Source organism: Bufo gargarizans, chromosome 2, assembly GCF_014858855.1.
Source record: "Bufo gargarizans isolate SCDJY-AF-19 chromosome 2, ASM1485885v1, whole genome shotgun sequence".
Lineage (NCBI taxonomy): Eukaryota > Metazoa > Chordata > Amphibia > Anura > Bufonidae > Bufo > Bufo gargarizans.
This window is the reverse complement of record NC_058081.1, coordinates 180183832-180211778: the sequence shown is the minus strand read 5'-3', so window position 1 is coordinate 180211778 and position 27947 is coordinate 180183832. Positions and strand designations below refer to the sequence as shown.

At 46.1% G+C, this 27947-nt stretch overlaps 1 protein-coding gene across 1 annotated transcript in view; it reads left to right on the top strand.

The window, feature by feature from the left end:
- Nucleotides 1-27947, top strand: part of LOC122929675 (proprotein convertase subtilisin/kexin type 5-like) — a 141375-nt gene that overhangs the window by 94233 nt on the left and 19195 nt on the right. The window contains exon 12 of the mRNA XM_044283313.1: nt 3331-3526. Coding sequence (XP_044139248.1) covers nt 3331-3526 — 196 coding nt within the window. The remainder of the gene's footprint in view (nt 1-3330; nt 3527-27947) is intronic.

The following is a 27947-nucleotide window of genomic DNA, read 5'->3' as shown; positions in this document are numbered from 1 at the left end:
CAACAATGTGGATGTACCCTTACACAGAATATTAGTTTTTATGTAACTATAATAAATAAAGGAAAAAATACCATAGCATAGAGTGTGGATACTGACAAGGCCCCTGTATTATACCTCTATTAAGTAATAAGGCCCCCTAAAGTGTCCCCAGGAGTAATAAGGCCCCTAAAGTTCTCCTAATTGTAAAAAAGCGCCCTAAAGTGTCCCTAGTAGCAATAATGCCCCCTATAGAGCCTCCAGTAGTAATTAGGCCCCCTATAGTGCCTCAGTAGTAAAAATGCCCTACTACAGTGCCCCAATATCAATAAACCCCTCTAAAGTGCCTTCAGTACTTATAATGCCCCCCCAACGTGCCAGCAGTAGCAATAAGGCCCCCTAAAGTGCCACCAATAGCACCCCTAAAGTGCCCCCAGTAGTACAAAGGCCCCTCTATAGTACCCCAGTAGTAATAAGGCGCCCTAAAGTGCCTCAATTAGTAATAAAGTCTCATAAAGTGCCCTCAGTAACAATTTGGCCTCCTAAAGTGCCCCCAGTAGCAATAAGACCCCTCCATTATTCCCCCTCTGTGTAGATCCTCCAGTATTAATTAGACCCCTCTATAGTTTCATGAGTAGCAAAAAGACCCCTTAAAGTGGTAAGAAGGCCCCCATAATGCCCCCTGTAGAGCTCCCAGTAGTAATAAGGCCCCTTTATAGTACCCCCAGTGGTTATAATGCACCCCTTTATGACCTCCAGTAATTATATCCCCCTGTAGTGCTCCCAGTAGTTATAATGGCCCTCTTGTAGTGCCCCCAGTAGTTATAATGCCCCCCTGTATTACCCCCAGTAGTTATGATGTCCTCCTGTAGTGCCAGCTATATATATATATATATATATATATATATATAACACTCCTTCACTCTTATGTTCACACAATGTGACAGAAAAAAAATCACCATGCTTCCATCTGCAAAGCAGGACACAGGCCTTTTCTGATCCATGGTCTGTTGCCTAAATCCAGATGCATACAGTCGTAATGAAATCATTGTGCTGCCTGTGTCTTCATGCATGCAAGTGGTTGCTATGATATCATTTCTTCAGGCCTAGAGGTCTGCTACCTATGAGAGTGATGGTTGGGCCCAATGGTTCCTGCTGCACTATTCAACTGTATCACCATTCTGAGGACATGGATATAGTTGTATCTGCAGTGGCAGGGCCGGTGCCACCATTAGGCAAACTAGGCATTCGCCTAGGGCAATGGCCTGCTGGGGGCGCCCTGGTGGGCTCCCCCTGTCTGGGGCTGCAGCCCTGGGCGAGCGGCTCTTGAGCCGCCCCCAGCGCCGTTGCAGGGGGTCCAGGAAGTGAAGGTCCTTCTTAAATATGGCAGAGCAGGCATCTGCTTACCCCGATGGCAGGTTCCTGCTCTGCCAGTAAATTACTGGAGGAGAGGAGGCGGGCGGCAAATGAGGCTGTTCTAGCAGCTCACCACTCCTCCCTCGCGCGCCCTCTGTGATGCCGGAATATGCCGTCATTCCGGCCCGACATACTAAACGGCACGCTGGAGGACTGAGGAGCTGCACCACACTGGACCCCAGGGAGGTGAGTGTTTAAGTGTTTGACTGAGTGAGTGTCTGCCTGTGTATGTATGTCAGTGAGTGAGTGTATGTCTGTCAGTAAATGTATGTGTGTCTGTCATTGCGTGTCGGTGTGTTTATGTCAGTGAGTGAGTGTATGTCAGTGAGTGTGGATGTCTGTCGGTCAGTAAGTGTGTGTATGTTTGTCAGTGAGTGTTTGTGTGAGAGTATATGTGTGTGTTTGTCTACCAGTAACTGAGTGTCTGTCAGTGAGTTTCTGTGTGTGTGTGTGTTTCAGTGGGTAGGTGTATGTCTGTCAGTGAGTGTCTGAATGAGTGTATGTGTGTCTGTCAGTGAGTGTATGTGTGTCTGTCAGTGAGTTTCTGTGTACGTCATTCAGTGGGTGTCTGAGTACATGTCTGTCTGTCAGTGTGTGTGTGTCTGTCAGCAGTAATGGCTAGTTCGCATTGTTCGCCCCAGAACATATGCGGGCAGCCATCTTTTTTCACAAGTCCGGCGAGGCACAGGTAAGCCCTTATCTGTGCCTGTGCCACGAGCCGGTCTGAAAACAAATGCAGTCACCGGGAGCAGGCAGTTCCGACAACAGCCTCATGAAGGCCCCCGGTGGCTGTTCTTGGAACTGCCTGCTCCCGCTGACCGCACTTGTTTTCAGACCGGCTCGCGCACAGGTAAGGGCTTACCTGTGCCTCGCCGGACTTGTGAAAAAAGATGGCAGCCTGCATATGTTCGCGGACGAACAATGCGAACTGGCCATCACTGTCTGTCAGTAAGTGAGTGACATGAGGGGGCGGCAAAATGGATCTTTGCCTAGGGCGGCAAAAATCCTTGCACCGGCCCTGTGCAGTGGCCACTTCTTTTGGGGCCTGGACAAAACATCCGCCCCAGATTTTTGGGTATAGTGACGAATCTTGAGTGGGCAGCCTATTATAGTATCCGAAAAATAAATTTACCTACATTATAGGTAAGCAGTTAATTTTTCTTCATTAATATCTCAGCAACAGAAGTACTGAAATTAAGTAAGTAAATTAAGTAAGATCGCATAGGACTTCCAGTTACAAGACTTACCAGCCTGTAAGCGTCTCTACTTCACAGTTTTTTGGTAATGTTCACCTACAGTAGATGTTTTTTTCATGGGAAGATATTTTTATAGAGTTGTATGTATCTCACTAATCTGAGATGCTCATTGCTTACCTAATAAGCAAATACTGCATTCCTGGCCTTGTGTTTACATCAGTCTAGTTCAACACCTACTACACCAAAATAATTTCAATGTGAACAACACTCATAGTGGTTAGTCACCTTTTCATAAGTGATGGCCAGTCTTTAGAATAGGCAATCACTAGCTGATTGGTGGTGTTCTGCCACCATGCACCCCCACCAATCAGCTGTTCGGCATTAGCTCCGATACTTTACTCAGACAGCTCTGCCTTCTTTGTAGTGAGCTGAGCATGTCACTCACTACATCACTGCTCCCATTGAAGTCACTGAGAGCAGGTACTGGACTAAGCTTGTCACTGCAGCACTGCTCTCTTTGAAGTCAGTGGGAGCAGTGCTGCACTGATGAGCTCAGTCCACTACAAAGTTGCTGTCTACATCCACTACTACTCGAGCGTTGGTGTCGGACCACTGCCAATCAGCTAGCAATGGCCTATCTTGAGGATAGGCCATCACCTAACAAAAGGTGAACAACCCCTTTAAAATAATGGATCCTACTCTATTGTTATTAACTGAACACAACTTTATGTTCTCCTGGCAGAAAACACATGTGTGAAGCAATGTCCCACTGGGACATACAATACAAGTGAAGAAGCAGATGGGGTGACACTTGGGTTCTGTTCAGTTTGCCACCACGTATGCACAACATGTCATGGAGGATCAGCCAAGGACTGTGATATTTGTGCTTTTGGATACTACAAGCTTCTTCACCTATGTATTCTGCATTGCCCTCCTGGGTAAGTACGCTACATTGATGTGCTGCCATGCTTTAGTAGCTCATGTGTATTGTCATGCATGCTAATTGCTATGTATTTCATTCATCCTCCTAATGCGATATGGGACTCTCAGTTTGTTCTAAATTATGAAATGTAAATTATGAAAAGTCTGATACTTGGATATTGGAATAATAATAATTTTTATTTATTTAGTGTACCTGCAAATACAAAACACTATCCATAAATCAATAGTACAAATTGTAATATACTGTATCTTATTATAAAAACCACAGAAGAGAAAGAGTTTAGCTTCAGTGAGGGATCATGTGACAGCTGCTGCCCATAGACATTTATGAAGGGGGCGGAGGAGGTGGGAGTAACATAGTATATAAGGCCGAAAAAAGACATTTGTATATCCAGTTCTGCCTGTTATCCTGCAAGCTGATCCAGAAGAAGGCAAAAAAAAACAAAAAACTGTGAGGTAGAAGCCAATTTTCCCCACTTAAGGGGAAAAAAATACCTTCCAGACTCCATTCAGATAACTCCTTGGATCAACGACCCCTCTCTAGTAGCTATAGCCTGTAATATTATTACGCTCCAGAAATACATCCAGGCCCCTCTTGAATTCCTTTATTGTACTCACCATCACCACCTCCTCAGGCAGAGAGTTCCATAGTCTCACTGCTCTTACCGTAAAGAATCCTCTTCTATGTTTGTGTACAAACCTTCTTGCCTCCAGACGCAGAGGATGTCCCCTCGTCACACTCCTGGGGATAAATAGATGATGGGATAGATCTCTGTACTGACCCCTGATATATTTATACATAGTAATTAGATCTCCCCACAGTCGTCTTTTTTCTAAAGTGAATAACCCTAATTTTGATAATCTTTCAGGGTACTGTAGCTCCCTCATTCCAGTTATTACTTTAGTTGCCCTCCTCTGAACCTTCTCCAGCTCTGCTATGTCTGCCTTGTTCACAAAAGATCAGAACTGTACACAGTACTCCATGTGTGGTCTGACTAGTGACTTGTAAAGTGGTAGGACTATGTTCTCATCACGGGCATCTATGCCCCTTTTGATGCAACCCATTATCTTATTGGCCTTGGCAGCAGCTGCCTGACACTGGTTTTTACAGCTTAGTTTGCTGTTCACTAAAACTCCTAGGTCCTTTTCCATGTCAGTGTTACCCAGTGTTTTACCATTTAGTATGTACGGGTGACTTGCATTATTCCTACCCATGTGCATAACCTTACATTTGTCAGTACTAAACCTCATCTGCCACTTCTCTGCCCACGCCTCCAATTTATCCAGATCCATTTGTAGCAGTATACTGTCCTTTTCTATTGTCAATTACTTTACACACTTTAGTGTCATCTGCAAAAATATCCCATTTTGTGGCTGTATTTATATTTTTGAAGACTTTGTCCCAGTTAGTTAAGCCTATGACCTCTCTTAGTTGGATAAATTTTGCTTTTATGAAGTTTGGTAACACTCTTTTGAATGATAATTGGAAGCTTTATGGTCACTATTTCCCAGGTGTCCCCCAACCTGCACATCTATTGTTCTGTCAGGTTTATTGGTTAATACTAAGTCTAGTATGGCCGTCCCTCTAGTTGGGTCCTGAACGAGTTGGGTTGAGTAGTAGAAGGAGATTAGCTGTTATGATGTGTTCCCTACATTGCACTCTGAGAAGAGGAGATCCTGTTCTCTTATCTCTCTCTCTCTCTCTCTCTCACACACATACATATATACACACTCAGAAGAAGCAGCTGCAGCATGGAGAAATGCAGCAGTAATGATCAGTTGCTGTAAATCAAGCACTGACTGGTGTGAGATAGTAAAACACTTAATAGAGACATAAGTAGTGTGTCTGTGTCTCTCTCTCTCTCTCTGTAGTTGCTCTAGCCTGATCTGTGAAATAAGGATAAATTAATGAATAATTAGTGCAGTAGGCAGGTATAAGGAAAAGTGGCTGAAGTGGCTTGGCAAATTAACGTGGATAATGACACACCCCTATTATTACAAAATTGAAGAGCAATTAAATTGACATAAAGATTGCCACATGAACTAACATACTGTGTATATTTGAAAATGTCCTACAGTATTTCTAAGACAAAAAGTGCTGAGAAAGTCATTGTGTGGATGTGGGTGTTTGTTTGTGTGGGGGGGGGGGGGGGGGGGGGGGAGATTTGTGACTTTGTGGGTTTGTTAACAAAATAATTTTGTGAAACTTTCTATTTCTACTCCACTCCAGTTTTAAAAAGTTGGTGGTAAAGTGAACATGGTTAAACCTGTCAATATGAGTCAATATCTGAAGTTTATTTTGTGTCATAATTAATGTTTGTATTTCTTATTTTATTTTTGTTAGTCCCCAAATGCATGAACGGAAGAATTTGGGGACCAAAAAATAAAATAAAATAAGAAATACAAACAACATTAATTATGACACAAAATAAACTTCAGATAATACATATGTTTATTTAAGGCTACTTTCACACCTGCGTTCAGGTGTCCGCTCGTGAGCTCCGTTTGAAGGGGCTCACAAGCGGCCCTGAACGCAGCCGTCTGGACCTAATGCATTCTCTGTGGAGGCGGATCCACTGAGAATGCATCCGCCTGCCAGCGCTCAGCCTCCGCTCCGCTCAGTGAGCGGACACCTGAACGCTGCAAGCAGCGTTCGGGTGTCCGCCTGGCCGTGCGGAGGCGAGCGGATCCGTTCCGACTTACAATGTAAGTCAATGGGGACGGATCCGCTTGAAGATGACACCATATGGCTCAATCTTCAAGCGGATCCGTCCCCCATTGACTTTCAATGTAAAGTCTGAACGGATCCGCTCAGGCTACTTTCACACTTAGAAAAATTTTCTAAGTTATAATGCAGGCGGATCCGTTCTGAACGGAGCCACCGTCTGCATTAATATGAGCGGATCCGTTCAGAACGGATCCGCTCGAACGCTAGTGTGAAAGTAGCCTAAGTTGTTGTGGAACATGTAACATAGCCACTTTTTTACTTCTTTGTGGTATTTGCTATAAAGAAAAAGGTCTAAATAGGCAGATCCGGCGGTATGGTTTTTGTTTACTTGTGAGTTTGGATATTTATCCACTTCGGTTCCACGGTAACATCATATGCGGGATCGGGGTGGATGGGGTTCGTTTCACACAGTGCGTTTTATTACATATACATACACATATTTGCAAGTTTGAACCAATGCTGTTTTGGATCGCAGCCATTCAAGTACTCATATGAATTTGTGGTTTTAATGATTTTTTTATATCTACTGTTTGCACAAGGGGTAAAATAAATGTAATATGTGTGCACATGAGGTTACGAGTAAGGACTAACAAGTCTGAAACATGTCAACCTAGCGGTGGAGGGAGAAGCTGTCCATGTATGTGAATTGTGACCATTATGAATAAAGAAAACATCTACCGTAGGTTTTATCCTGAATGCTGGAACTTCTCTTTTTTCGTGTTACAAGTAAGGACTGGTCTGGTCTGTTCCGTGCATGGGAAAAGATATGGTGAGCTGGAAAAACATGTTTGTTTATGCTTAACCACTTCAGCCCCGCTAGCTGAAACCCCCTTCATGACCAGAGCACTTTTTACACTTCTGCACTACACTCCTTTCACCGTTTATTGCTCGGTCATGCAACTTACCACCCAAATGAATTTTACCTCCTTTTCTTCTCACTAATAGAGCTTTCATTTGGTGGTATTTTATTGCTGCTGACATTTTTTTGTTATTAATCAAAATGTAACGATTTTTTAGCAAAAAAATGACATTTTTCACTTTCAGCTGTAAAATTTTGCAAAAAAAACGACATCCATATATAAATTTTTCGCCAAATTTATTGTTCTACATGTCTTTGATTAAAAAAAAATGTTTGGGCAAAAAAAAAAAATGGTTTGGGTAAAAGTTATAGCGTTTACACACTATGGTACAAAAATGTGAATTTCCGCTTTTTGAAACAGCTCTGACTTTCTGAGCACCTGTCATGATTCCTGAGGTTCTACAATGCCCAAACAGTAGAAAAACCCCACAAATGACCCCATTTCGGAAAGTAGACACCCTAAGGTATTCGCTGATGGGCATAGTGAGTTCATAGAACTTTTTATTTTTTGTCACAAGTTAGCGGAAAATGATGATGATTTTTATTTATTTTTTTCTTACAAAGTCTCATATTCCACTAACTTGCGACAAAAAATAAAAAATTCTAGGAACTCACCATGCCCCTCACAGAATACCTTGGAGTGTCTTCTTTCCAAAATGGGGTCACTTGTGGCGTAGTTATACTGCCCTGGCAATTTAGGGGCCCAAATGTGTGAGAAGAACTTTGCAATCAAAATGTGTAAAAAATGACCGGTGAAATCCGAAAGGTGCACTTTGGAATATGTGCCCCTTTGCCCACCTTGGCAGCAAAAAAGTGTAACACATCTGGTATCGCCGTACTCAGGAGAAGTTGGGGAATGTGTTTTGGGGTGTCATTTTACATATACCCATGCTGGGTGAGAGAAATATCTTGGCAAAAGACAACTTTTTCCATTTTTTTTATACAAAGTTGGCATTTGACCAAGATATTTTTCTCACCCAGCATGGGTATATGTAAAATGACACCCCAAAACACATTGCCCAACTTCTCCTGAGTACAGCGATACCAGATGTGTCACACTTTTCTGCTGCCAAGGTGGGCAAAGGGGCACATATTCCAAAGTGCACCTTTCGGATTTTGCAGGCCATTTTTTACACATTTTGATTGCAAGGTACTTGTCACACATTTGGGCCCCTAAATTGCCAGGGCAGTATAACTACACCACAAGTGACCCCTTTTTGGAAATAAGACACCCCAAGGTATTCCGTGAGGGGCACTGCGAGTTCCTAGAATTTATTTATTTTTGTCACAAGTTAGCGGAAAATGATGCTTTTTTTTTTTTCTCTTTTTTCCTTACAAAGTCTCATATTCCACTAACTTGCGACAAAAAATAAAAAATTCTAGGAACTCGCCATGCCCCTCACAGAATACCTTGGGGTGTCTTCTTTCCAAAATGGGGTCACTTGTGGGGTAGTTATACTGCCCTGGCAATTTAGGGGCCCAAATGTGTGAGAAGTACTTTGCAATCAAAATGTGTAAAAAATGGCCTGCGAAATCCGAAAGGTGCACTTTGGAATATGTGCCCCTTTGCCCACCTTGGCAGCAAAAAAGTGTCACACATGTGGTATCGCCGTACTCGGGAGAAGTTGGGGAATGTGTTTTGGGGTGTCATTTTACATATACCCATGCTGGGTGAGAGAAATATCCTGGCAAAAGACAACTTTTCCAATTTTTTATACAAAGTTTGCATTTGATCAAGATGTTTATCTCACCCAGCATGGGTATATGTAAAATGACACCCCAAAACACATTCCCCAACTTCTCCTGAGTACGGCGATACCAGATGTGTGACACTTTTTTGCAGCCTAGATGCGCAAAGGTGCCCAAATTCCTTTTAGGAGGGCATTTTTAGACATTTGGATCCCAGACTTCTTCTCACGCTTTAGGGCCCCTAAAAAGCCAGGGCAGTATAAATACCCCACATGTGACCCCACTTTGGAAAGAAGACACCCCAAGGTATCCAATGAGGGGCCTGGCAAGTTCATAGAAATTTTTCTTTTCGCATAAGTTAGCGGAAATTGTTTTTTGTTTTTTTTTTCTCACAAAGTCTCACTTTCCGCTAACTTAGGACAAAAATTTAAATCTTTCATGGACTCAATATGCCCCTCAGCGAATACCTTGGGGTGTCTTCTTTCCAAAATGGGGTCAGTTGTGGGGTGTTTGTACTGCCCTGGCATTTGAGGGTCTCCGCAATCATTACATGTATGGCCAGCATTAGGAGTTTCTGCTATTCTCCTTATATTGAGCATACAGGTAATGAGATTTTTTTTTTCCGTTCGGCCTCTGGGTTGAAAGAAAAAAATGAACGGCACAGATTTCTTCATTCGCATCGATCAATGTGGATGAAAAAATCTCTGCCAAAAAAAAAAAATGGAGGGGAAAGGCGTCTGCCAGGACATAGGAGCTCCGCCCTACATCCATACCCACTTAGCTCGTATGCCCTGGCAAACCAGATTTCTCCATTCACATCAATCGATGTGGATGAATAAATCATTGCCGGGATTTTTTTTTTTTTTATATATATACAAAGTGTTTGCCAAAGCATTGGAACGCTGCCTCCTCCTCAGCTCGTATGCCTCGGCAAACGTATCTGTTACTGCAGAGGAGAAAATCTGGTCTTGCAGCGCCGCATACACCGACTTGCGTGTAATCTGACAGCAGCGCAATGCTTCTGTCAGAATGCACATCGGTGCTGCAGCTAGTCAATCGGTTGGTCCACCTGGAAGGTAAAAAAAGAAACAAAAAAAAAAGAAAAAACCAGGCCGCAACGCAATAATTTTATTAACTTTGCAACAGAACATATAAACTTTAACTTTTTTAACTGAACATTAACCTTTTTGCTTACTGGTGTTTTTTTTTTTTTTTACCTTTATAGAACAAACCTCTCCTTCCCCATGGGTCAATGTGCAAAGCGCAAATCGCCCAAAGATGTGGCGAAGTGCGTTATGCACTTTGTCCCATGTGAAAGGAGACGTTTGCAGCAGCAGTGAGTGAATGGGCCCTAATAGCCCTGTGTGCCTGTCCTGTGAGATGCAATCCCTATGCTTAGTGTACCTGTGTGTGGTACTTCCGGAAACACTCTCCAAAGCATAGGGCAGGGTGGTCAGGACAGTCAGGACAGAAATAGCGGGTGTCACGCCTTATTCCACTCCTGCTACAGACACGACATCTTTTTCGGGGTGACGGTTGGGTTGAGGTACCAGGAACGACATTGGGGAAATGTCGCTCGTGTAGACGGCTAACTACACTGGTGGATGGGGCCACGGAACCTCCTGGGTACAGGAGGTTCTCGATGATCTCTTCCTGAAATTTGAGGAAGGATCCAGTTCTCCCAGCCTTACTGTAGAGAACAAAACTATTGTACAGAGCCAATTGAATTAAATATACAGACACCTTCTTATACCAGCATCTGGTTCTGCGGGAAACTAAATACGGAGACAACATCTGGTCATTGAAGTCCACCCCTCCCATGAGCAAATTATAGTCGTGGACTGAGAGGGGCTTTTCAATGACACGGGTTGCTCGCTCAATTTGTATTGTCGTGTCTGCGTGAATGGAGGAGAGCATGTAAACGTCACGCTTGTCTCTCCATTTCACCGCGAGCAGTTCTTCGTTACACAGTGCGGCCCTCTGCCCCCTTGCAAGACGGGTGGTAACGAGCCGTTGGGGGAAGCCCGCACGACTAGTTCGCGCGGTACCACAGGCGCCAATCCGTTCTAGAAACAAATGCCTAAAGAGGGCCACACTTGTGTAAAAATTGTCCACATAAAGATGGTACCCCTTGCCGAATAAGGGTGACACCAAGTCCCAAACTGTCTTCCCACTGCTCCCCAGGTAGTCAGGGCAACCGACCGGCTCCAGGGTCTGATCTTTTCCCTCATAGATCCGAAATTTGTGGGTATAGCCTGTGGCCCTTTCACAGAGCTTATACAATTTGACCCCATACCGGGCGCGCTTGCTTGGGATGTATTGTTTGAAGCCAAGGCGCCCGGTAAAATGTATCAGGGACTTGTCTACGCAGATGTTTTGCTCTGGGGTATACAAATCTGCAAATTTCTGGTTGAAATGGTCTATGAGGGGCCGAATTTTGTGGAGCCGGTCAAAAGCAGGGTGGCCTCTGGGACGGGAGGCGGTGTTGTCACTAAAGTGCAGGAAACGCAGGATGGCCTCAAAACGTGCCCTGGACATAGCAGCAGAGAACATGGGCATGTGATGAATCGGGTTCGTGGACCAATATGACCGCAATTCATGCTTTTTTGTCAGGCCCATGTTGAGGAGGAGGCCCAGAAAAGTTTTAATTTCGGAAACTTGGACTGGTTTCCACCGGAAAGGCTGGGCATAAAAGCTTCCCGGGTTAGCGGTGATAAATAGTTGTGGCCGAAACAAACAGGTATGCCACACAATGTCTAAGAGCTCCGCAGTCAAGAACAGCTCAAAAAATCCCAGGGCCGAACCGATCTGAGCTGTCTCAACCCAAACTCCAGACTGGGCAGTGAAAGGGAAAACTACAGGTGCGGCTGAAGTTGGGGACTGCCAATCAGGGTTTGCCAGCACCTCTGGGATTCTAGGGGCTCTACGGGCACGTCTTTGCGGTGGCTGCGACGGGGTCACTACTGCACGTGCCACCATACCAGCTTCAACTGCCCTTCTGGTGCTCGCTACTTCACCAGGTTGTACGGCAGTGCTGGTACTAGGTCCAGGGAGGGCTGGGTTGCTGGTGTATGCCTCACCACGTAATCCGACAGCACCAGCCCCACTCTGCTGCTCTTGAAGCGGATCCTGCGCAACCTGTGGTCTAGCGACACGGGGCCGGGTACGCCTGGTGGTATCAGGGACCTCAGCCTCCTCGTCCGAACTTTGGGTCAGAGAGCCACTGCTTTCTACAGGTTCGTATTCTGACCCGCTGGATTCATCAGATGAGGGTTCCCACTCCTCATCCGACTGGGTCAGAAGCCTGTAGGCCTCTTCAGAGGAATACCCCCTGTTTGACATTTTGGGCAACTAAATTTAGGGGTATTCCCTGAGACTACCCAAGAAAAAAAAAGCAAGCCTGTCTTACAAAGGGGAGGCTAGCGAAGTACCGGAGGCCGCTGCGGTTGATAAAAAATATCAAAACAGATTTTTTTATCGCCGCAGTGCGTGTAAAGTGATTGTGCAGTGATCAAAAAAAAAATTTTTTTTGTCACTGCGGTGGGGCGGGCGTGGGCGAACGCACGTGTGGGCGACCGATCAGGCCTGATCGGGCAAACACTGCATTTTGGGTGGAGGGCGAACTAAAGTGACACTAGTACTATTATAGATATGACCGTGATCAGTTTTGATCACTTCCAGATACTATAAAAGTACAAATGCTGATTAGCGATACGCTAATCAGCGAATAACGGACTGCGGTGCGGTGGGCTGGGCGCTAACTGATCGCTAACTACCTAACCAAGGGGCCTAAACTATACCTAAAACCTGGTCAATACCAGTGAAAAAAAAAAGTGACAGTTTACACTGATCACTTTTTTCCTTTCACTAGTGATTGACAGGGGCGATCAAAGGGGTGATCAAAGGGTTAATTAGGGTTCAGGGGGGTGATCTGGGGCTAGTATGTGTAGTGTTGGTGTACTCACAGTGTAGCCTGCTCCTCAGCTGGATCCAACCGACGAAAAGAACCAGCAGAGGAGCAGGCAGCCATATATCAGATCATATTTACTAATATGATCTGATATATGGCCTCTGATTGTTTTTTTTAAAAATCGCCAGCCTGCCAGCCGCGATCATTGGCTGGCAGGCTGGTGACCCGACCCCCCGCTACGAAATGCCGGCGCGAACTGCGCATGCGCGGCCGCATATTCGCGTCATCTCGCGTCTCGCGAGATGACGCGTATATGCGTGACTGTGCGCAGCGCTGCCGCCTCCGGACCGCACATCTGCGTTAGGCTGTCCGGAGGCGGTTAAAAAAGGTACAGTTACTTTGTACTACAGCCTTTTTGGGCTGTATAAGTGTAAAAATAGGGACATCTTATTTGCCGTTCTGAGGAGCAGTTACTTTGTACTACAGCCTTTTTTTGGAGTGTATAAGTGTAAAAAAAAGTACGTATTATTTGCCATTCTGCGGTGCAGTTACAGTAATTTGTATTACAGCTTTGTTTGGGATGTATAAGTTTAAAAAAATACATGTTATATGCCGTTCTGCAGTGCAGTTACAGTACTTTGTACTACAGCTTTTTTGGGGATGTATAAGCGCAAAAAAAGTACGTCTTATTTGCCATTCTGCGGTGCAGTTACTTTGTACTACAGCCTTTTTTGGAGTGTATAAGTGTGAAAAAAAAGGTACGTATTATTTGCTGTTCTGCGGTACAGTTATTTTGTACTACAGCTTTTTTGGGGGTGTATAAGTGTAAAAAAGTACATCCTATCTGTCGTTCTGCGGTGCAGTTACTTTGTACTACTGCATTTTTTGGGGTGTGTAAGTGTTAAAAAAGTATATCTTATTTGCCGTTCTGCGGTGCAGTTAAATTGTACTACACACTTTTTGGGGTGTTGTCATAGTAAAATAAAGTATATGTTATTTGCCATTTGTGGCGAAGTTACATTGTAGTGCTGCATTTTTTGGGGTGTATTAGTGGAAAAAACAAGAACGTTTTATTTGCCGCTCTGCAGTCAAGTTACATTGTTCTACAGCTTTTTTGGGGTGTATTAATTTCCTTTTAATTATTTTATCTAACAGTATGTCAGACAGACAAGTGACAGGCCATTCAAAACGAACGGGCAGTGGCCAAAATGTTTTTGTCGCAGGCAGAAGAATAAGGGGGGGGGGGGGGGGGGGAGGGATGTAGCAGGAGTCTCAGCGAGAGGCCTGAGCTCCTGGTGTTATCTAGCGGTTATCTAGCGGTCGTGTCTTGACCAGCAACCCAGTGGTGCTTGAATGGTTGACTCGGTCTTCTACTTTGTCGCAAGTGATATCAGACACCCTCAGCCAAGAGTCAGTGGGTTCTTCATACACAACGCTTAGTTGGCATGGCCCAGGAGCAGGCCCTGTGCCCTAACCTGTCCTCAAACTGCCTTTGTCCTTTTCTGTTCCTTCTGCTAGAGTAGTATTATATGCCATAGGCTCCGCTCCACTTTGCAGCGAGGACAGTCAGCAGCTACTGCCCAATGAAGATCTGGAGGAGAAATCCATTGCTTTCTCCGGTAGGCGGGCAAGTAGTGATGATGAGAGTCATGTAGGAGCTGATGTTGCGAGGAGTCAGGCTCCTGACCCTGAGACCATTCATCATCATCAGGAGGGTGGCAGCTTGCACGTGAGGCAGCGGCTGAGCCAACAAGGTGGTAGCGTGGCCGGGGGTCAGCAGGGTGGCAGCAGTGGGAGGTCGGGAGCCAAACGAGCCCTGGGTAGGCCGCCAACTTCGCAGGAGACTACCTTCCTGGGAAGTAGCGGTGCAGGGGTTCACGGAAGCAGCGGTATCAGGCAGTCAGTACGGAGTGTTGGGGGGAAAATGCCATACTCAGCGGTGTGGCAATTTTCTGTTAGGCCGCCGGAGGAGGTTAACATTGCCATTTGCCAAGTTTGTGGGCAGAAGGTGAAGCGTGGGCAGGGTGCCAATGTTGCACCACCACCCTGTGTCAACACATGCAGTGTCACCATAAAGTGGCCTGGGAGAACTGTGGCTCCAATGTGGTGGTCTAGCCTGCCGCAGTAACTGCTGCATCACCGAGTGGCAAAAACCCAATTTCATGCAGTCAAGGCTCCACCACCTCAGCCGAAGGGAGCTGTCTGTCCTTCCTATCATGTGCTGGTCCAGATGCTCCTAATCCTCCTCCTCCTACTCCTCGTCAGTCATTCCATCAGCATTCCATCAGCGAAGCTATTGCCAAGAGACAACAGTATGTGTGCACTCATCCAACGGCGCAGAAGCTGAATGTGCTCCTGGCCAAGTTGTTCCCTCCCTTTCCAAGTGGTGGTCTCTGTACCTTTCAGAGAACTGATGGCTTGTGCCGAGCTAAGGTGGTGAGTCCCAAGCCATCATTTCTTTGCCAAAAAGGCAGTACCAGCCCTGCATACATGTAGAACAGAAGGTGGGCCAGTCCTTGAGCCTGTCGGCATCTGCCAAAGTGCACGGCAGCGCAGACGTGTGGAGCTGTAACTACAGTCAAGGACAATATATGTCCTTTACGGCCCACTGGGTAAATGTGGTTCCTGCCCAGCCACACCAGCAACTTGGCCAGGTGACACCGCTTCCGCCTCCACGTTCTCACGCTGTTGGTCCTGCGACAATGTCCACCTCTGTCTCCTCATCCTCTGTGTCCTCAGCCTTCACTGCAGGGACAATTCACAGTGATTCACCAGCATACCACATGTGCAGGGCAATGGCTGTGTCATGCTATTCTGCGCCTTGTTTGCCTGGGCGATCAGAGTCACACAGGGGAAGAACTGCTCCATGTCCTTCATCAAGTAATCGAATCCTGGCTTTCTCCTCGCCAACTCAAAATCCGAACCATGGTGACTGACAATGGGAAGAACATGGTGTCAGCGATGCGTCAAAGATGGTTGAGTCATGTGCCCTGCATGTCGCATGTGTTCAATCTGGTTGTTAAGTGTTTCTTGAAGTCTTCCGCCGATCTGCAAGACATCCTGAAAATGGCCAGGAAGCTTTGCATGCACTTCATCCACTTGTACACCGCAAATCACACCCTCCTTGAGCTGCAGCGGCAGAACGTTATCCCGCAACATGGGCTGATATGCGACGTTTCCACACGTTGGAATTCCACCCTCCATATTTTGGACCGATTATATGAACAGAGAAAGGCCATAAACGATTTCTTGATGATACAGGTGGACAGTGGTACTCCACTGTGTAACTTTGATGTTAGCCAGTGGCAGCTCATGTGTGACACCTGCCGTTTGCTTGGGCCCTTTGAGGAGGCCACTTTATTTGTCAGTTGCCAGGACTACAGGATGAACAATGTCATTCCACTGATTCTGGAACAGATGCTGCTAAATCTGGCTGGCCTGGGGACAGGAGACGCGGCGACTACATCTCACGGTCACATGAGCCCTGTGGGGGCTGAACTAGAGGAGGAGGAGGACATTCAAGCACAAGCAATGTGTAGAGAAAGGTGTGGTTTTTCTACACGGGTGACAGGAGAGGAGGAGCAGGAGCAGCTAGAGGAGCTACAGGGTGATGAGGAAGATGAGGCAGAGGACCCAGACACATCGTGGCAGTATGCAGAGCAGCTGGAGGCAGGGAGTCCCTCTGAGTCACTTGCACAAATGGTCCGATGCATGCTCACTTGCCGGAGTGTCACCATTCGCCAGAGGGATCACTACTGGCTCTCCAATTTCATGCAGTCAAGGCTCCACCACCTCAGCCGAAGGGAGCTGTCTGTCCTTCCTATCATGTGCTGGTCCAGATGCTCCTAATCCTCCTCCTCCTACTCCTCGTCAGTCATTCCATCAGCATTCCATCAGCGAAGCTATTGCCAAGAGACAACAGTATGTGTGCACTCATCCAACGGCGCAGAAGCTGAATGTGCTCCTGGCCAAGTTGTTCCCTCCCTTTCCAAGTGGTGGTCTCTGTACCTTTCAGAGAACTGATGGCTTGTGCCGAGCTAAGGTGGTGAGTCCCAAGCCATCATTTCTTTGCCAAAAAGGCAGTACCAGCCCTGCATACATGTAGAACAGAAGGTGGGCCAGTCCTTGAGCCTGTCGGCATCTGCCAAAGTGCACGGCAGCGCAGACGTGTGGAGCTGTAACTACAGTCAAGGACAATATATGTCCTTTACGGCCCACTGGGTAAATGTGGTTCCTGCCCAGCCACACCAGCAACTTGGCCAGGTGACACCGCTTCCGCCTCCACGTTCTCACGCTGTTGGTCCTGCGACAATGTCCACCTCTGTCTCCTCATCCTCTGTGTCCTCAGCCTTCACTGCAGGGACAATTCACAGTGATTCACCAGCATACCACATGTGCAGGGCAATGGCTGTGTCATGCTATTCTGCGCCTTGTTTGCCTGGGCGATCAGAGTCACACAGGGGAAGAACTGCTCCATGTCCTTCATCAAGTAATCGAATCCTGGCTTTCTCCTCGCCAACTCAAAATCCGAACCATGGTGACTGACAATGGGAAGAACATGGTGTCAGCGATGCGTCAAAGATGGTTGAGTCATGTGCCCTGCATGTCGCATGTGTTCAATCTGGTTGTTAAGTGTTTCTTGAAGTCTTCCGCCGATCTGCAAGACATCCTGAAAATGGCCAGGAAGCTTTGCATGCACTTCATCCACTTGTACACCGCAAATCACACCCTCCTTGAGCTGCAGCGGCAGAACGTTATCCCGCAACATGGGCTGATATGCGACGTTTCCACACGTTGGAATTCCACCCTCCATATTTTGGACCGATTATATGAACAGAGAAAGGCCATAAACGATTTCTTGATGATACAGGCGGACAGTGGTACTCCACTGTGTAACTTTGATGTTAGCCAGTGGCAGCTCATGTGTGACACCTGCCGTTTGCTTGGGCCCTTTGAGGAGGCCACTTTATTTGTCAGTTGCCAGGACTACAGGATGAACAATGTCATTCCACTGATTCTGGAACAGATGCTGCTAAATCTGGCTGGCCTGGGGACAGGAGACGCGGCGACTACATCTCACGGTCACATGAGCCCTGTGGGGGCTGAACTAGAGGAGGAGGAGGACATTCAAGCACAAGCAATGTGTAGAGAAAGGTGTGGTTTTTCTACACGGGTGACAGGAGAGGAGGAGCAGGAGCAGCTAGAGGAGCTACAGGGTGATGAGGAAGATGAGGCAGAGGACCCAGACACATCGTGGCAGTATGCAGAGCAGCTGGAGGCAGGGAGTCCCTCTGAGTCACTTGCACAAATGGTCCGATGCATGCTCACTTGCCGGAGTGTCACCATTCGCCAGAGGGATCACTACTGGCTCTCCACCATGTTATATCCTTGCTACCGGTCCAAAACAAGAGCCTTTTTTACACCCGCTGACTGGGAAGACAAACTGAACTACTATCGAGACATCCTATGTCGTCAGTCCCATCCTCATGCAGGTCTGACCGGGGGGGCCCTCTGTGCTCACGTTCCACTGCCATGGCTGCTGGGGTGTGTGTGTGTGTGTGTGTGTGTGTGTGTGTGTGTGGGGGGGGGGGTTAAGAGCAGTACCAGCTCCATAAGCAGAAACTTAAGTTTAGAGTTGCTGATGAGCAGTTTTCTTCACCCGCCTACTGAAGAAACTACTGATCTGTCAGAAGGAAGGAAAAATGAGACACACAACGAATCCTGTCTATGTAGCAGCTGTAAGGTCTGTATGGCATGGTCCCTATTTTTCATCAAAATTGGCTTATGATTTGGTAGCCAAAAGCAGTAGTGGGTACAAAACAAAAGACATGCAAAGATTCTATTCACATGTCATCTCTGTTTTGGAGCCACTCTTGTTTTTTTGGGCTTTATTCATGGATTACTGACCAAATGCTGACCAAGTGAAGGCTTATGCTCAACAGACAGGATCCGTTTTTTGGGCGGTTATTGTTTTGACGGATCAGAGTAAGGGCAAAATAATCAGTGACATCAACACAAACTTACTACTGACATCCTCTTCACTCTGTCAAGGGGGCTCTACTTGTATCAGTGTTTAATAGAACAGGTTCTGTAGACATCTATGTGGAATCAGCTGACGATGGTGTAAAAGGAGTGTGCTTCTTCTTGACACTTACATCGACCTGTAAGGCCTGAAGAGTTCACACTTGAGTTAGTTGGTCAGTTTTGGCCCCGTAACTGCCCAAATAAGTGAAGTGTGCAGTAATTCTAAGAGCGACACCTGTCATCTGCGTGTCATACTGACTCGCAGTATTGTTTCCCTACCACTCCCTATGCGTGTTGCTGCAAGGCACAGTGTTCTACACCACTATAAAGGCTCTCTGCAGCCAGGAAATAGCTGTTTTTAATGCGATTCACCACAAATAAATTCGGATCAAATTGAATCTTCTTGTAAAATTCAGCAAACCCGACCGAGTCAAATTTATTATCTTATAGAAAGTTATTTATATGAAGGTACACAATAAAGGGCATATATCAGCAGATTTGTACCTATGAAACTGGCTGACCTGTTACATGTGCACTTGGCAGCTGAAGACATCTTTGTTGGTCTCGTGTTCATATTTGCTCGCATTGCTGTTAAAAATGTTTCAATATATGCAAATGAGCCTCTAGGAGCAATAGAGGCGTTGCTGTTACACCTAGATGCTCTGCTCTCTCTGCATCTTTGCAATGATATCACAGCACAGGAATAATATACAATACTGCATTTTTCGCTTCCAAAGTGAGGGAAAAACTTCACTGTGTCTTATGGGGCGAATACTAATGAGCTGGGATGCGATGAAGGCCCTGTACTCACCGCTTCCTGGTCCTCAGCTGTCCTGTGGCTGCGCACAACGTGAGGGCGCTGTGTGACAACCGTAGCATGAAGAAGAGAGAGAGAGAGTGCGCTGGAGGTGAGGAGCAGCGGAGTCTGGAGCAGGATAGGTAAATGTTGTTGTTTTTTGTGATATGAGGCATGGGGGTCTCATCTGAGATCTGATTGGAGGTCATTCACATCCGGGTCTGAGCTGAGGTCTTATTGGGGTCTTAACATTGGGATCTGATTTGAGGGTCTTAATGATATTGGGGGTCTGATTAGGGCTGTGGTCTGATTAACATTGGGTATCTGATTGCTGGTCTGATCTGAGGTCTAATAAAAAAAAAAAATGTTCTTATTGTCCTCCTCTAAAACCTAGGTGCATCTTATAGGGTGAAAAACAAAGTAATAGTGTTACCAAACACAGTAATCTCATAGCCAACAATATGCACAACATTATGTCACAGTGCAGAGATAATGCACACAGAGGTGTTACTGCACAAAGAAAATGGACATAGTGATATAACAATATGGAGATAACAAAGACATTAGGGCACATTTACTAATCCTGATGGCATAAATTTAAGCTGTCTAGACCATGAACAAATTTATCACAGGGGCTCATACTGGATGATAAATCTGTTGCAGGGATAGACACTTTTCTCTAACTCTATAGCAACTATTGGTTGGCTTACTTTGAGAAAGAACTTTACCCCAGAATTGTGGTGCAATTTTGGCTCAAAATTTGCATCTTAGATGATGCCCCTTTCCCGCTATGCCCCACCCCCTGTTGAGTGATTCGGGCAATTGTTTTGTCAGTTTACACAGCCATACACATTTTTATCATGATGTGTTTTAGCATAGTTTTTTAGTGATTCGTTATAATCAAAATGCAGAGCATTTGTCTGTAGTAGGAACAGTTGTGTCTAATATGTTAATTTCCAGGACGTCCCCAATGACAGCACATGGGAGGATGTCCAATCCAATCACTGTTGGGACAGGAAGTGAAACAGATTAAAAGCCCCCCCCCTTCCCTCCAATCTCCAGTGTCTTCCTGTCCCTACTGGGATAGGAGTGAAGCAGGTTATAGTACTAAGAATCGGGTGCTTACCTAGGCACCAGGGGGCCAGGTCGGGTCGGGGGTCCGGTACTCCCCTCTCAGGCCAGGTCGGGCGGCGTCCCGTACGGCCCCGCTAGCTCCCCCTCCGGGGGTTCTCTAGCTTGTCCCGACCTGCCTGGGACGGCGGCAGGCGGGACGCTGATGCCGCTTCTCCTCCGGGAGCTCTGGGCTCAGCGGCGCGCTCCCAGGGCGTCGTCGTCGCATCATCATGACGTCACTTCCGGGTCAGCCGGAAACAAGATGGCGGCGCCCAGCACAAGCGCTGGAGGCCTGGAAGCCCGGCCTCGCGCTCAGGGGTTGACTCCCTCCCCCCGGGGGGGTTGAGTTCCCCTTATAAGAACGGAGCAGCGCGGCAGCAGAGGTGGAGGTAAGCCCCAGTGGGGAAGTTGTGAGCGGCGGTGTGTTTGCTTAGCCACCATGGAGCCCCAAGCGTCAGCTAAATCCGAGATTCTGTCTGACCCCTCTGCTGCAGCCCATGTAAGTGTCCTTATCCTTATACCCTGGTGTACTCTCCCCAGTCATTTAGCACGGTTTCTCGGATTTCTTCCTAGGATAAAAAGAGTTCTGGGCAGTCGGCTTCCCAAGACCCCAGAAGGAAACCGAAAAAGTGTGCGACTTGCGGGGAAAAGATGCACATATCTTACAAGAAGCAGCTATGTGCTGATTGCATTGCCAGATTAATGAAGGAGGAGCAGCCGTCCTTTCTCACAGAACTTAGGAATATCGTTCGTGAAGAAGTACAGGCTACGGTTTCTTCTCTAAACCCTCCGCCACCTCCTTCTCAACCTGACTCCCCTCCCCCCAAAAAAAGGAGGACTCAGGAGGACTCTGATTCTGATAATCAGGAAGTCTCGGACGGAGAGATTGAGGACGACACCATCTCTGCTTCCGGCTCTTCGGACCACCATCCCCTTCGAAGATTCCTCAAACTTAAAGGACCCTATGGATAGGAAGGCGGAGGGGCTACTTAAGAAGGCCTGGGAGTGTTCATCTGCTCTTATTAATGCCAACATTACTGCCACCTCGGTAGCCAGGTCTATGGGGTTATGGCTGAATCAGCTAGAGAACCACCTTAGACTAAAAACCCCAAGGGAGGACATTCTAGAATCCATTCCCCTTCTTAAGATGGCTACGGCCTACCTGGCGGACTCTTCGGCCGAATCCATCAGGATTTCAGCTAGAAACAGCACCCTGGCGAATTCGGCTAGAAGGGCCCTTTGGCTAAGAAGTTGGTCAGGGGATGTAGCGTCTAAGAATAAACTTTGTTCGATCCCTTTCTCAGGTTCACACGTGTTTGGCCCAGTCCTAGATACAATCCTTGAGAGTGCCGCGGACAGGAAAAAGGGCTTTCCGGAAGAGAGGTCTAAGAAGACTCAGTCCTTTCGGAGGGATTCAGGCCAGGGACAGTCACAGAATTTTTCAGGTAGAGGGAAAGGCAAATCGGGCAGGTGGAGCTACCCCAAAGGTGGGAAGGGGAGGGGGTTCCTTCTCAAACCCAACACTTCCTCTTACCAGAATAAATGACGCCAGACCAGTGGGGGGGAGACTTCGGTTCTTCAGTCATCAATGGCCTTTAGTAACTCAGAACCCCTGGGTACTTCAGACGGTACGAGAGGGGTACAAAATAGAGTTCTGTCGTCCTCCCCCTCAGAGATTCTGTGTTACCACTCCCCAGTCTCCGTCTCTAAAGAACCAGATGGTTCAGGACTTGGAGGAACTTTGCGCAATGGAAGCAATAGTTCCTGTTCCAAGACCCCAACAGGGCAGAGGTCACTACTCCAAACTGTTCTGGGTAAAAAAACCAGACGGTTCACTAAGAACTATCATAAACCTGAAGTTCCTGAACAGATGGATCCAATATTTCAGGTTCAAGATGGAGTCAATACGTTCAACGGTTCCACTGATTCCAGCAGGGGCATTGATGTGCACCATCGATCTCAAAGATGCCTACTATCATGTCCCCATTCATCCAAGCCATCATCAGTTCCTCAGGTTCGCGGTGACGTTAGACGGCATAGTGCATCACTTCCAGTTCCAATGTCTTCCATTCGGGATTTCAAGTGCTCCACGCATCTTTACGAAACTAATAGTAGAGATAATGGCGTTCCTGAGACAACAGGGAATAACAATAGTCCCGTACTTAGACGACTTCCTCCTGACAGCATCCTCAGAGGTCCTTCTGCGGAACCATCTGCAGACAACGTTACGGGTTCTACAAGATTTAGGCTGGATTATCAACCTAGAGAAATCAGATCTTTGCATGAGCGAAAGGAAGATCTTCCTAGGCACCCTTCTGGACTCCCAGAGACAGATGTCCTTCCTTCCAGATTCAAAACGCGACGCTTTCATAGAAGAAATATCCTCCTTCCAAAGAAAAAACCTCTGCTCCATCAGAGAGGCTATGCGGATACTAGGCCTGATGACATCCTGTATACAGATGGTCCAGTGGGCCCAGATCCACTCAAGGCCACTTCAGGGTCTAGTCCTCACCAAGTGGGACAAAGACCAGAGGTCTCTAGACAGGAAGATCAGGATCCCAATGTCCATAAAAGAGTCCTTGAACTGGTGGATAACTCCCGGCAACCTACAGAGAGGGGTTCACTGGTTGAGAAGACCTTGTTTGACGGTGGTGACCGATGCCAGCATGACCGGCTGGGGTTCACACATAGAAGACCATCTCTTTCAGGGTTCATGGTCCCTGACAGAGAGTCAGCGTTCCTCAAACGTAAGGGAATTAACGGCGGTACTAAGGTCTCTCCAAGCAGCAGAACTTCTCTTAAAAGGGAACCACGTTCAAGTTCTGTCAGACAATATAACTACAGTCTGCTATATAAGGCATCAAGGGGGAACTCAGAACCCAGGCCTTCAGGAGGTCGCAGAAAAAATCTTCCTTTGGGCACAGGAAAATATCCTATCTATCTCAGCCCTCCATATCAGAGGGAAGGACAATGCTACAGCAGACTACCTGAGCAGAAGAAGATTCCATCTGGGAGAATGGATGCTGAACAGGCAAGTCTTTCACCAGATCTGCAGGAAATGGGGGTACCCCCAGGTGGATCTCCTAGCCTCCAAAGAAAACGCCCAGGCATCTCAGTTCTTTTCCCTAGATCCCAGCGGGGATCCTCTGGGGATAGATGCCATGTCAAAACCATGGGACATGGATTTAGCTTATGCCTTCCCGCCAATCCCGCTTATCCCGGCCACCTTGAGGAAGATCAGCGAGAGCTCGGGGAAGTTCATTTTCATAGGCCCAGCCTGGCCGAAGAGGAGCTGGTATCCCCTGTTAGACAGGCTAAAGGTAGAAGAACCAATATCACTCCCTCTGAAGCCGGACCTTCTCACTCAGGGGTCCCTTCTCCACCCGGATCTGGAAAAGTGGAATCTGAAAGCCTGGATCCTGAAAGGAGAATGCTGAGCAGGCAGGGCTTGTCACATGCCGTAATCTCCACTCTACAAAAAAGTAGGAAACCAGTGACAAATGCTATATATAGGAAGATCTGGAACAGATTTAATTCCTGGTTGGCTGATACACATCCGTCCAGATCAACTCCTTCCATCGCGCAGATTCTTGACTTCCTACAGAAGGGCTTTGACCTAGGGCTACGCCCTAGCACGATCAAGGTGCAGATATCAGCCTTATCATCCTTCCTGGACTACCCACTAGCAGAGCATCGTTGGATAAAGAGGTTCGTAAAGGCTATATCCAGACTAAAACCCACTCTGAGACAGACCGTTCCTCCTTGGGACTTATCTATAGTTCTAGATACCCTCTGTAAGATGCCCTTTGAACCCTTGGACACCATTCCGTTAAAATTGCTCTCCTGGAAGACGGCCTTCTTGGTAGCCATCACTTCAGCACGCAGAATTGGTGAACTTCAGGCCTTATCCATGAAGGAACCTTTCTTAAGAGTCTGCCCGGATCGAATAATTCTTCAGTTAGACCCGGCATTCCTCCCTAAAGTCGTCTCTACTTTCCATAGGGAACAAGAAATATTCTTGCCTTCTTTTTACGCCTCTCCTAGAGATCCGGAAGAGGAGAAATTCCACTGCCTGGACGTCCGTCGAGCAGTCCTTGAATACCTTCGCCGAACAGAGCCTGATAGGAAGGACTCAAACCTCTTTGTACAATTTGGTAAAGCAGGAAGAGGGAAGAAGGTGACTAGAAGGACTCTGACACAGTGGATCAAGTCAACAATTATGGAAGCATACCGTCTTCAGGATAGTCCCTGTCCTATCTCTATCAGGGCACATTCTACTAGGGCAGTCGCAGCTTCCTGGGCGGAGAAGGCGAACGCCTCTATAGATCAGATTTGTCAGGCTGCCACCTGGACAAGTTATAACACCTTTTGTAGACATTACAGGTTGAACCTACCGTCCAATCGTCAGCTTTCCTTTGGGCGTAAGGTTCTACAGGCTGTGGTCCCTCCCTGATGGCTAAGTTGGTAACTCTCCCATGTGCTGTCATGGGGGACGTCCTGGAAATCGGTAGTTAGTCTTACCGGTAACGTTCTTTCCAGGAGTCCAACATGACAGCACTACTTATTCCCTCCCTAATATGTGATTCAGTGTGATGTTAACATTGCTTATCATATTAGTAATAAAATTGTGTTGCATCCATCCGGTGTAGTAATTTAGAAGACACTGGAGATTGGAGGGAAGGGGGGGGGGCTTTTAATCTGTTTCACTTCCTGTCCCAACAGTGATTGGATTGGACATCCTCCCATGTGCTGTCATGTTGGACTCCTGGAAAGAACGTTACCGGTAAGACTAACTACCGATTTTTGCCCCTCCTACACATACAAATAGATACCTAGCTTGTGATTCCTTGTCCCAATCCTGCCTTAGATAACAACAAAATTTAGATTTAAATATATTTACCCTGAACAAGAGTATAGGCCTCCTCTCATAGCCAGTACCACTGATGTCCATTGAGCTACTGGTAAATTTTCTGTTAAGGCTCCTGCACACGGCCGTTGACATTTTTGTGGTTCCGCAAATTGCAGATCCGCAAACTATGGATACTGGCCTTGTGTGTTCCACATTTTGCATAATGGAATGTCCTGCCCTCTGTAAAACTGTCCTATCCTTGTCTGCAAAATGGACAAGAATAGGAAATGTTCAACTTTTTTTTGCTGGGCCACAGAATGGAAATATATTGAAGTGAATAGGTCTGCATCGGATCTGCAAAAAATGCGGATCGGATGCGGACAAAAAACACAGTCATGTGCATGAGCCCTTAGAAGCACGCACAGAGGAGGATGGGGAAATAGTTGTAGAAGAAGTGAATGGAAATTGAAATTGAGGGGGACATGAGAGGCTGAAAAGTATCCTTAGGGTTTACATGCTTGTATGCATTTTTTTTACCATTCACAAAACATTACTTCTCCTACCTCAAGCAAATAAATGTTAATATCTAGGGATCTAAAGTGTTAAAATGTAAAAGATTTGCCATTATGCAGTTTAGCTTCTTTCTGAAATATATGCAACTTCCCCTGGAGTGACAGAAGAAAAAAGAGCAAAAATGAAGAAATGTCAAATCATTTGCGAAAAGCCATAACGTTTTCAGCATCTCATTTATAGCACACAGTATATTTGGAAATAATACACAGATAATATGAGAACCTTGCATCAGTCCTCGCTAAAATGATCTCATTAGAGCATGCATAAAGCTATCAGACTGTAATAAAATAGTGGCATATAAAATTCCTTCTGCACTCAAGCCCCTCCAGATTCCTTAACATAGGTGTCTGTTACATAGAAAACTGACACACATTGAGCATTCTTGGGAATTTGTTATATGAAATAAAAATTTGATTGGAAAGTTCTAGTTCAGGTAGAAAATGTGTAGCTCCCAGGTTGCACAATGCACTCTATTTTTGCATAGTCTAAATATGTTTGACTGATTTAGATCCTGTACAATTTAATATTGATCTGTTATAAAGGAGACACTTTATTATATAGCATTACCTGCAGTAAACCATATAGACTAGTATTATATCCTTCATAAATAGACACCATTAGTGCTACAAGCCTTATATAAGTGTTCTGTCAAATTCTAAGGTTGATTTTATTTAATTGAAAATTATGGCAATATAATGATGGGTAAACATTAGTGTTGAGCGAGCATGCTCGTCCGAATACCTGTTCGGCTCGAGCATCGCTATGCTCAGCACATGGCGGTTCGGGGTCAAGTACCGCATGTGCTCGAATACCATGCTCGAGTCTCCTCCCCGCACGTTTTGCGGCTGCTAAGCAGCCAATAAACGTGCAGGTAAGTACTGCCATCACTGTAATGCCAGTAGCGATGTTGGCTACTGGCATTAGTGATTGGCTGGCCGGAAAGCGTCATCGGGTGCTATATAGCACCCGATGATGCGGGTTCGGCTCATTGCAATTCAGGGAGAGCTGCTCTTAGGAAGGGACAGAGCGAGTGTAGCGAGTTTGTGATCGCAATTTATTTAATTTTAAAACATTTCAAAGACCCAAAAGTCTGTGGTGGCAGCAATTTAATCTTGCAAAGTAGTATTCGATTTTTTTTCCATACTTTGCGATTCTTTTTCTATAGAGGGTGTCTGCAGTGACTTGTGACATCTGTTCAGCAATACCTTCTGTGTGTCAGGGCAGAGATAGGAAGAATATTATTGAAAACAATTATATTTTTTCCATAATTTATCCAAATTGTCACATCTGTGTGTCAGGGCCAGATATTGGGAAAAATATTACTGACAACAAATATATATTTTTCATAATTTAATCATAATTTTCCTATAAACGGTCCATGCAGTGAACTGTCACATCTGTTCTGCAATATCGTGTGTGTGTCAGGCCCATATATTGGGAAAAATATTGGCGAAAACAATTATATTTTTTCCATAATTTATCCACATTTTTCCTTTAAACGGTCCCTGTAGTGAATTGTCACATTTGTGCTGCAATAGCGTCTGTGTGTGTCAGGGCCAGATATTGGGAAAAATATTAGTGACAACAAATATATTTTTTCCATAATTTATCCACACTTTGCCTCTAAACAGTGTCTGCAGTGAATTGTCACATCTGCGCTGCAATAGCGTATGTGTGTCAGGACAAGAGATAGTAAAAATATAAGTGAAATCTATTTTACTTTTTCCTTACTTTTAACTACTTTTTCCATTTACTGTGCTTGCTGTGAACGGTGACATCCGTGCCACATCTTGTGTGTCAAGTGTGCATATAACATTTAATATGAAGACGGCGAGCATTAAGGGACGGGGAAGTGGCCGTGATGCTGATGGTGCAC